This window comes from Pteropus alecto, unplaced genomic scaffold (assembly GCF_000325575.1).
Source record: "Pteropus alecto unplaced genomic scaffold, ASM32557v1 scaffold98, whole genome shotgun sequence".
Taxonomy (NCBI): domain Eukaryota; kingdom Metazoa; phylum Chordata; class Mammalia; order Chiroptera; family Pteropodidae; genus Pteropus; species Pteropus alecto.
The window spans coordinates 3,842,416-3,852,735 of record NW_006443570.1 but is presented as its reverse complement, the minus strand read 5'-3'; the positions used below and the strand labels follow the sequence as shown (position 1 = coordinate 3,852,735).

The 10,320-nt window shown below is 42.0% G+C and overlaps 1 protein-coding gene across 1 annotated transcript in view; it reads left to right on the top strand.

The window, feature by feature from the left end:
- Positions 1-7,508, top strand: part of SKAP1 (src kinase associated phosphoprotein 1) — a 51,384-nt gene extending 43,876 nt beyond the window's left edge. Inside the window, exons 9-10 of the mRNA XM_025041596.1 lie at positions 4,706-4,814; positions 6,609-7,508. Of these exons, the coding sequence (XP_024897364.1) occupies positions 4,706-4,807 (102 nt within the window). The 3' untranslated portion in view covers positions 4,808-4,814; positions 6,609-7,508. The remainder of the gene's footprint in view (positions 1-4,705; positions 4,815-6,608) is intronic.
- The last annotated feature ends 2,812 nt before the right edge of the window (positions 7,509-10,320 follow it).

Below are 10,320 nucleotides of genomic sequence, written 5' to 3'. Positions count from 1 at the left end.
TTCTTGATTTCTTTTCACTGTATTTTATTTTTAAAAAGCAGGGGGGTAGGGCTCGAAGATGGCCACACTGGGCTGAAGTGCAGATACAGATCATTATATTTTCCCCCTAGAGCACTGGTTTGTAAACTGTAGAGGGTTCATAAATCCTTTGAGAATCTGAGGGACAAGACACATGTGCACGTGCACACAAAATTTTACACCAGTTTCAAGGAGTTCAAAGATCCCTTCACGTCCATCCACAGACAGGCTAGGGGTTCACAGACTCCAGTTTAAGAATCTGTGTCCTAGAGGATGGTGATTTCCTTTTGTTGGAACAGCCTAGGAGTCACTGAGCCTAGAAATTGAATTCTCATCCCAAGACAGGATGGTCATTTCAGGTCATGTCTGTGCTACTCCAGGGGAGCTATGGAAGAGTTTATACAAATAGGAACCAGCAGGAAGGAGAGAAATTAAAATGTAGCAATCATGGAGTAGGGGTATTTAATCTCTTTTAAGGCTTATGATAGGCGCCTGCTGGTTTTCCCCCTGATATCCCCTGACACCTACTGACAGGGTATTTGCAGCACCACACAGGGACTCAGGGCCCTGTGACAGGAGGAGCACTGAGGAGGTCCATGATAGTCTTGAAACCATAAACAGCAATAGGAAACCACTGGAGGCAGACTCAAGCTGTGCGACTTGCCTGTGGTTGGTGGCCATACTGCTTTTTGTTTATAGAATTTGCTGTTCCTTTTATGGCAGGTTTGGTAAGGTTTGTTTTTTTTTTTTCTCCTTGTTTATGGAGATTAGCAGCATAAATCCTTTTATGGCAGTGCACAGTCCTCCATAAACACTTTGACTGTCGCTGATGGTGAGTGCTGTGTCTGTTTCAGGTTCACCCAACACTCTGCTCATCCAAGCCAAGAGCTTCTCCAACCAGATAATGGAGTCCAACTAGCCGACTTTCATGTTTAAGACTCCTTCATTTGGAGGGCTCAGGAAGGTGGGGCAGAGTTGATGTTGAGAGAAACAGATGTTTAATCAAGCCTAGAAATATTTATGATGAGAACAAACCACGCATTGTACTATTTTTGAGTAAGAGGCTTCTTAAAAGACTTTGTGGCAAGAAGCAAGCACTGATGTGGAGGGTTTTGTTTTTTTTTTTAATAGCTTTTTATATTCTAATCTAAAGCTATTTTTAATAACTTTTTATATTCTTATCTTTTTAGTTTTTTATATCTTTATCTAAACCTATCCATTTTTTATAATTACTATCTCAGCTCTACCATACGCAGTGTGTGTAGAGTTACCTCATGGAGAGCCTACATAATTCTGATTCCCTAACATTGTCACTTATAGGTATTTATATATATATCTTGAAGGTAGAAATACTTGGAGGTATTTCAGGTCTCCTGGTAATGTGTCAGCATTTTTCCAGTTTTTCCAAACATCTGGACAGAAGGAAGTCAAACTTTATTGAAAATGTGTATCCTAGGAATTCAGTTCTTTCTGCCATCCCAAAACTAAAATCCAAGAATCAGCAACTTAATAAAAATGCAGTAAATTAGCACCTCTAGACAAGAGCAGAGTTCATTCAGAGCTGGGGTCTGCCTGGCTGAGCCAGTACTCTCTCCATTTTAATAGTTTAATAAAAATTAGCATAATTAACGAACATCTGTATGATCCAGAGTGGTGCAATTTGGCACTTGGAAACGAGGGCTTAAACATGATTGCTGTGAGTTTAATGTTGTTTTAATTCTTTTTGGCACTGTGCAGTGAAATAAACGTTTGGTGGTGATAGTTCTCGGCCGGATCTCATTTGCATTTTTCTCCCTTTGATTATGAGCAATTGTGGACTCCCCAGCAATTCATCAAAGTAGAAATTATTTTAAAATACCTCGTGGTGTTCAGACTGGGCTGGAGCAATGCATGGGGTGGGGCGGGGCAGTGGAAGAAAAGACTAGAAATTTTCCATTCATGCTTTTAACATCTCAGCCCTGCAGCCCTTTTCGGGTATCCAGCCAAGGGATGAAATCTGGAAAAGACAGTCAGATCCCGAGACCTGTAGGTGCTTTGATTAAGCTCCTAGGATCCCACAGCAGGATATATATGGTCTCTGAGACTGTGTCATGCTCCTTACACTTCTGCCTGCTCTTTTGTTTTGAAGGGCAGAGAGTTGATTTCACTCATTTCAGTTCTCACCACTGTGGTGAGGCTACTACATCTTCGGTCAGCAGGGTCAGTGTTCCCCTCAAGCAAGAGCGCACTGACTGGGAGCTGAGCCTTTGCAGGTGTCCTGCTGTGCCTCATCTGCTTCCTGTTTGCGCCCTCTTCAAGTTGGCAGAGAGCGCCTTTCCAAGGCTCAATCCCAACTCCTGGTATTACAGCTAAAGGAAGATGTTGCCAAGCGTGAGTCAGAGCCAGGAGTCTTGAATGATCCCTAGGGAGAGAATGCCCTCTCAGCCCCTCAGGTGATGAAGATGACAGCATCTGGTAGGTAGAAGACCACTCTTCACACATGTTTAAGCAAGTCGACTGTGATCAAAAGACTGTCAGACAGCATTGTGTCCCCACCTTTGCCTATGAGATAACAGAAGAACCAAAACTAGAGTTTTGGTGAGTTACAGTGAGAGAGGAAAACATGGCCATTGCTTTGATGTGCTAACATAATGCAACACTACAGGAAAACTTAAGGCAGAATCTGCCCTAACTTCAGTGTTGGGAAATGGACAGGAACATAACTTGCACCAATAGGAACTTTAAAATATCCTAACAGGCATAAGCTTAGGAATTCTGGATAATTTCCCAAAAGGGGAGGGCAGGCTGTAGGAGAAACTGACCTGGAGGAGGGTGAGTGTGAGGTATGGTAGACACATTCATTTATTTCACACTGATTTTTAAAAGGTAATTCTCTGTTCCTTTTAGTTTCAACTCAATGGTCTCACTTCTTATGGCATTTGAGGCTGTCTTTGTGGTATTTAGAGAGCCACTTGGGGAAACTGTCTCCAAAGACAGTTGATCTCTTCCTGCCACAATCAGTTCAGTCACCAGGGGAATAGCTTGGAGTTAGTTGTAACTAAATCTGCTCAACTCAGAGTATAAATCCTCCCTGCTCCCTTAATTTCTTCATAACCTCATTTAACAAGTATTTTTTTCTGGCCCCATTCTGTGCTGGGTACCATGCTGAGTGCTGGGAATACAACAGCAAACAAAACCCACAAGGTCCTAGCTCTCACAGAACTTTCCACCTAAGGATTGGCACTGAGACGAAGGCAGACCAGCACAAGGAAGCGAGCGTGATGAACTCATTTCCGGAGAAGCACAGGGCACAGCACTGTGGACCACAGAGCTGAGGTCCCCATGCAGTCAGAGAGGAGTGAGGAGAGGCTTCTAGACAGTCTAGAGAGACTCAGGAATTGAGATCCAAAGGCTGCTGAAGAGTGAGCCCATGAAAGGGAAGAAAGTAGAGACTAAACAGAAGAACGCCTCCAAGGTGAGCGAGCCTGTGGTCCATGGGAGCAGCTGATTTGGTGGCTGAAAGTTGATAAATCTGATAGCTTCTCCTTTCTCTTTGAAGGTAGAAAAAAAGTCATCTGCTGAGAGGGAGACAGGCAGAGTTGGAAGAGGGAGATACACTATCAAAAAGAAACAAAAAGATAACCACTTGACTTGGAATTTTATTGTCATCAACCTGGTTTTCTTTCTTTTCCTTTTTCTTAGTAGAACTCAGCAGCCAGGTGTGCAAAAAGCAGACGGCTCCGTGATACCCCAAATCCAATTGAACTTAATCCATATTTCCCATGTATTCTTAAATTTTAATTCCTTCAAAAGAAGAAAACATTTTCTGGTGCTTTCAGGAATAGTCCCTTAATGTTCAACATCTGCTGCTTTCGAGAAGCTCTTCTGTATTCAAGAAGCTCCATTCTCAACCCTGTGACGGCCCCTTCTTTTAAACTCTCTCATTCTCTTTCTTATTTGCCCCTCCCTGTGGCTCTTATGTCCTGCCTGTCGTTGTTGATGTACCTGTCAACCTCCCACCTCTTCCAGGAGAAGAATCTAATGTTTAGAGCACCTACTGTGCATCAGGCACTTTGAATTGTTTTCACTTCTGTGGCGTCACTTTATATGCCCACAACATAAGGGAAGGATGATACTATCCCTACTCTTACAGAACAGGAAGTTAAAGCTAGGAGAACCTAAGGTCACATGGCTACTAAATGACCAAGCAGGGATTAGATCACAGCCTGTCTGACTCCAAAGCCCATTATTCTATGCTGTAAGCTCCCAGAGAGCAAGCAATGTTCTGATTCATCTTTATATGTCTCATAGGAACTCAAACAGCACTTTGCACATAGAAGATGCTTGGTAAATATTATTGATTTGAACTATGACCTAAATATTTTTAGTGTTCTTGGATTTTAGGGTGTGCCCAACTTTCTCTGAAGAAGCCATTTCACTCTTCTTGGTAAAAGTCATGCTCTTCAGGTTCGAGCAATGGCGTCAAATGTGCTAAGTTTACGATGTAGACAGGAAGATGGCAAAATGAAAAGTTTGCTTTCCTTCTCTAGATGACTTTAATTTAATAATCCCATCAAGGGTGTTAAGGAGTCATACTAATAGTGTCAATAAAGAAATCACCCAACAGAATCTCCCATGCAATCACCGTAAGAAATTAACAAAAGCATGACCAAATTCCAACTGAAACCATCCTCTTTTCATTTTTCAGGAGTATAACATGTATGGCTGGTGGGTAGGAGAACTGAACAGTCTCATTGGGATTGTTCCAAAGGAGTACCTCACCACTGCCTTTGAAATAGAAGAAAGATGAAGCCCAGGTATTAGAACTACTGTCGATGAATTTGTTGGCCATGCCTTTGTTTCTCTGTGAAGGATGAGACTTGCCAGTGAAGTAGCTTTTTTTCATTTCCCAAAGTGATGCTGAGTCACCATTGAAAGAAAATGAGTCTGAAATTGTTTTTCCTAAATTGCGGGGCAGTCAGTTAGGATTAGGTTCAACGACATGTGACAGAAAATTCAAAATAACAGTGATTTAATTAACATAGAAATTTATTTTTCTCCTGTAAAAATCTGGAGGTAAGTGATGCAAGGTATCTAGGTCCCAGGTACCTTCTCTTTTTGCTCCACCGTGTGTGGCCAACATTCCTAGGGTTACCTCATGGCCCTGGATAGATGCTCCAGCTCCAGCTATCATATCTGTATCCTACCCAACAAGAAAAATAAAATGAAAGGAGAAGGGTACACACTCTCTTTGTAAGGACACTTCACAGATGTTGCACACACCACTTCTGCTTTCATTCCTTTGGCCAGAACTTGGACATACAGACAGACATACCAAGCTGCAAAGAAAGCTTTATTCTAGGTAGAACCTGTGTCCAGCTTAAAAGTGGAGGGGAGGGAAGGTTTGTTAATAAATAAAAAAGGGAGAATAGCTATTGGGGAACTACTAGGAATTTTTGCCACAAGCACGGGTCTGGGTTTCTGTATCCCCTGCGCCCAAATCCAGGCCACCAGTTCCCCCAAATGCCCATGGATTACAATATGATTGGCCAAGATTAGGAACCCAGTATGAGGGTTCCTATGGAACATAATCAAATTAACTTAGGTAATAAAGAACATGGCTTTGCATTTTATGAGCAAGAACCACATCATATTTTAAATCAGTGGAGTGAGTGCTTGCTTTGGGTGGGATAACTTTGCAGTTGCTTTGGCACACAGTAGGTTTTGTTTAGAATTAGGATGGTGATGGAGGGCACCCAAGGCTAGCATCTTCCAGCTTGAAATGGGAGCAGCCTTGACTGCTGGGGATGAAGGATGACATGTGTAAGGAATAAAAACTGTCTTTGGAATCTTCCAGACCAGGGCCTACTCTAGTGTGCAGCAGTAGCTGAGAAGATTCATTTAGGCAAATACATAAGGATAGATCTTACTTTCCAATGCCCTTGGACAAACATAAAGCACCAGCTAGGGCCTGTCACTCATGGTTTGACTTTATGACTTTCCTGACAAGGAGTCCATTTCCTGGCCATGAATGTAGAAGGGTCAAATCTAAATAAATTCACTCTACTTCACATTGTCATTCACTTAATAACAAAGTTGTTTATCTCATTCTCTTTGACTCAATAATTCCACATCTAGGAGTTTATCCTACAGCTACACTTACACACACACAAAGTGATAGACACACAAGGTTGTTTGTTTGTAATAGCAAATCATTGGAAATGACCTAAATGTTCAATAGAGACCTAGGCAAATAGCTGTAGTACATTGACAGAATTGAATACTATGAGACAGTAAAAAAGAAAAAGATGCTCTGCACTGATAGAGAATACATTCTGAGATATGTTGGTAAGTGAAAATTTGTTCAAAAGGCAGCAACGAAGCGTAGGCCAAGTTGCTCCATTTGTATAAAACGGGAGTCTCCGATTGCTTATACGTGTATGAGATAGCTCTGGAAGGAGAAAGAAAATGTCAACACCATTGCCTCCAAGGAGAGAGAAACTGCATGACTGTGAGACAGGGAAGAAGGGAGGCATTTTTTACCCTATGCCCTTTTATATCTTCTATGTTTTGAATGATAAAAGCATATTTGTATATTTTTCCTCCTTTAGGACACATATCCTTCTCTCTCTCCTGCCTTTATGAAGAAACTGATCACCAACAGTTCCCGCCCCAAGCCCTGCCGCTCCTCCAGCACCACGGACTCCTCTCTTTACTGAAGAGACCCAAGTCTCTGACACCTGTAGTAACTGTACACCAATAAGACAAAGGGGAAGAGGCATATTCAGCAGGCCCATTATTAAACCTTCCTTGTCCTAGCCCGTCTGATCTCTCAGCGTGTCCTCACAGCCACTTCGGCCCTTCCCACAGGCTTGTCACAGAGGTGAGAGAGAAGGAAATCTTTGGAAGAGAAAGCTGTTGGTTGTTTTAACTGACTTGAAAAGCACCAATAAACTTCAGATTTAGTTCTTTGCCATATGTGATGGTGTCGAGTTTCTTTTTGAAATGGTATCAAAATGCCGGTTCTGGGCATTTGTGCCACTTCCAAACAAAGTAGGAAGAGACGGCCAGAGAAAAAACATAAGCCCAGACAGACAAGGGGACTTGCAATTGTCTTTCAGGATTGGATCCTCTCGGGAACTTAGGCCTGCCTGGTTTCTGCTTGGTTTCTCAAACTTCCTTTGGCTGCCTCTTGGGTTTTTTTTTACGTGCTGGATCTCTCTGAAATGAGACAGGGCTAGAAGCAACTCCTTGGAGTCAGCACTTGGAGAGTTCCTTTTCAACCTCGGTTAACTACCCCACTGTGTCTTTCTGTACCCCCAACAAGTCCTAGATGGGACCAGGGAAGTGCTTTGAGGAGGACTTATGTATACACAACCCTGTTTCCTTTTCCTGTTGCCTATACCTAGCACTCAGGTCATCTGTGCCTTGAAGAGGCAGCAAAACATAGTGGTTAAGAATATAAACTCGGAAATAAATCCCAGTTCTCCTTTTACTACATATGTTCTCAAGGCAAGTTACTTGACCTTTAAAGCTTTAATTTCTTCACCTTAGAAGAGGTATACTCCATCTCGCTAAGTCATTAGGGAAATTAAAGGACAAGAATGTGCAGTGTACTTAGAACAATGCCTGGTACATAGTAACAGCTCAATAAGGATTAGCTATTACTATTGCCTGACTCTACATGAGAAATTTTGAAAAATGGGCAACTGAGCAGAAATTTTCTCAAACTACCTGTTCAGAGCATTCCTGGATTGGTAGTAGCCTTCCTCACCTCTATAATAACTATATTACAGCCCTGCAGTAAGACACTCACTTCACATCACCAAAAGAGAAAAACTGGGGAGGAAACGGTGATGTCGGTGGATTCTAAGTTTCTCAAAAAATCCTGTGCCAGCTATTCATTTCCAGATCTGATCCTGGAATAAAAAAACAAGGAAGTTTTTTGTGTATGTGATGGATAAAGAGGTAAGAAAAAGGGACAACTTAGGTCTGGGAGAAAAAAAAGAGAAAAAGCAACACAGAACTGTCCATAATGTCCCCTCCATTTTACACAGGTGCTAAAGGAGAAGGAACCACTAGGTGGCAGCATATGAGCAGATGAATCAAAGAGAACCAATTGCCTCCAGCTTTAGGAACCTCTGCACCAATCCCAACCAGCAGGTAAAGGACAATGGGCATTGTTCTAAAGTGTTTCACCGAGTGAACAACAGAAATCCTTCTATGCCCCAGATTTTTCTCTCCCTGAAGAACCCCCGCCAGGGACCCAAGTCTGCAAGGCTGGGAGGCTAAGAGGAGAGAATAACGTTGTGCCCCTGCCCTGTGACTGAGACACTAGAAGAAGAAGAACAGGTATCTGGGACAGAGTCAGAGGGAAATGAAAAAGATAAATTCAAGGTCAAGGTCAAAGTAACTTCTCCAATCTAGCATGGACATTGGCTTCCAGCATTTAAAACGAAATCCCCTTAATGTAATAGTCCCTTCTATATCTGTAGACCCGAGGAAACAACCATTTGCCGTGCTGCAAAGGTCTTTTTTGGCACCTCCATCAACTGCAGGGTAGGCACTACGTTCAGACCTCTGATCCTTCCAGCTGTAAAACACAGTGGAAAAAGAAATTAGTTGGCCCTAAAAGATATCAACAAATGGACTGATTGGAAATCTGGACTATAGCCATCTGGCTATCTCTGACATTGTTCTACGCAGGAAAAGATAAGAGAAAGTTAGATCGGTTGATGAGACTACTAACACGGCTGACGGGCATTCTCTTGTTAGAGGCAAGTTCCAAAGGAGAACTTTTGGAAGTAGCGAAATCCTAGTCTTTCCGGAGATCAACCTCACCTAGCTGAACTGCTCCCCACCCAATTAGACAGCCACCATCTTAGCCAACGGCCTCAGAAAGCAACTGGCTAATCAGATTACCATTTCTCTGACTCCACTAACCAAATCCCACTTTACTGCCTGTGACTAACTGGATAACTGAGGCTTTAGACCACTTAACTAACCATACATACGATGTATAGAATGGGTTCTTAATAGCCATTTATGCTCTGTTATGTGAAATATGAGAGGGCTGGAGGTGGGGGGCTTTTTTCTTTCCTTGATTTTAGGTAAAGATAGGAAAATAATAAAGCTCAGATCCTAAATTTAAGAAGCAAACATATATCTTCCTCATAGTAAATAATTTACACTGAACTTACTGACATCCACTGGATAATCTGACCTGGGGCTGGTACAGTTTGGCCTATATTGTCAAAACTAATATCTGAGAATACCAAATGCTCTGAAAGCAATCTTTCAGCTGTATTTCATTCAAAATGGTTTTTTTTTCTAATGTGTTTTCTCTGTCATCCATACAGCAAAATAGCATAGACACGGTTTTGCAGTTACCTCAATATTAAATTTCCCCATGCAGTGGCCTATTATCATTCTTAGAAATCTGTATTTAATTCAAAACCAACTACACCTTTCCTCTGGTGAATAAAAATGGGAAAGAGAATTCCTATTAAGCCAGATTCCCTAAACCCAGATAGTTTGATTCCATTTAAAGTAAGAGCAGTGCCAAAAGGTAGGACCAATATCTCTCCCGTTTGCGAGAGCTATTTTATCTAAATATAATATGTAAGCAGTAGCCTAGATTTCAAGTTATCGTTAACTTTTTTAGCACTTTAGCTTGCTCAGTTGAACTACCTTATTTGTATTCCATTAGTCTCTGCAAGTGGCAAAACTGAGGATCTGAAAGGTGGTGACTTAGACAAAAATCACACAAAATCTGCTGTGGCAGAGGAAATGAAAGACTCTTGAAAGACGAAATTCTCAGTCTGCTGTTTTGCTTATTGAATCACTCACATTCTATTGCAGTAAGACACCTCCACTGACACATTTTTAGAATTCACACTTCATGCCAGTCACTTGCAGCACAATAAAGCAGTGGTGTCAACGCGAAGAGCAAGATAAGGGGGAGAGGGACACACTCCTGCCTTTAAAAGACCAGTCTGAGAAAGATGGAGTTGATGCGAAGCAGTCGAGGAAGAAACTAAAGTATGTTTCGGGGGGTTTGGTTTTGTTTTATTTTAGGAACAAAACTCGCAGATGCCAGGGACAGAGGTACTTTAATCTTTGGCCAAAAAGAAGCCCTCCCCGTAGGTCTCCCCACCAGCAGCCACTCTGAAAAGTTATTAAATCTTGAGTGGCGCTGATTTGCTAATTCCCAGAGCACTAGCAAAACTGGTGGAGCTGACTTTAGAAAAAGCAGCCATCTACACAGAGGATTATCCCTGCTACACAGCCCAGTGATTCAAACTAATTTTCTAGTTTGTGGAT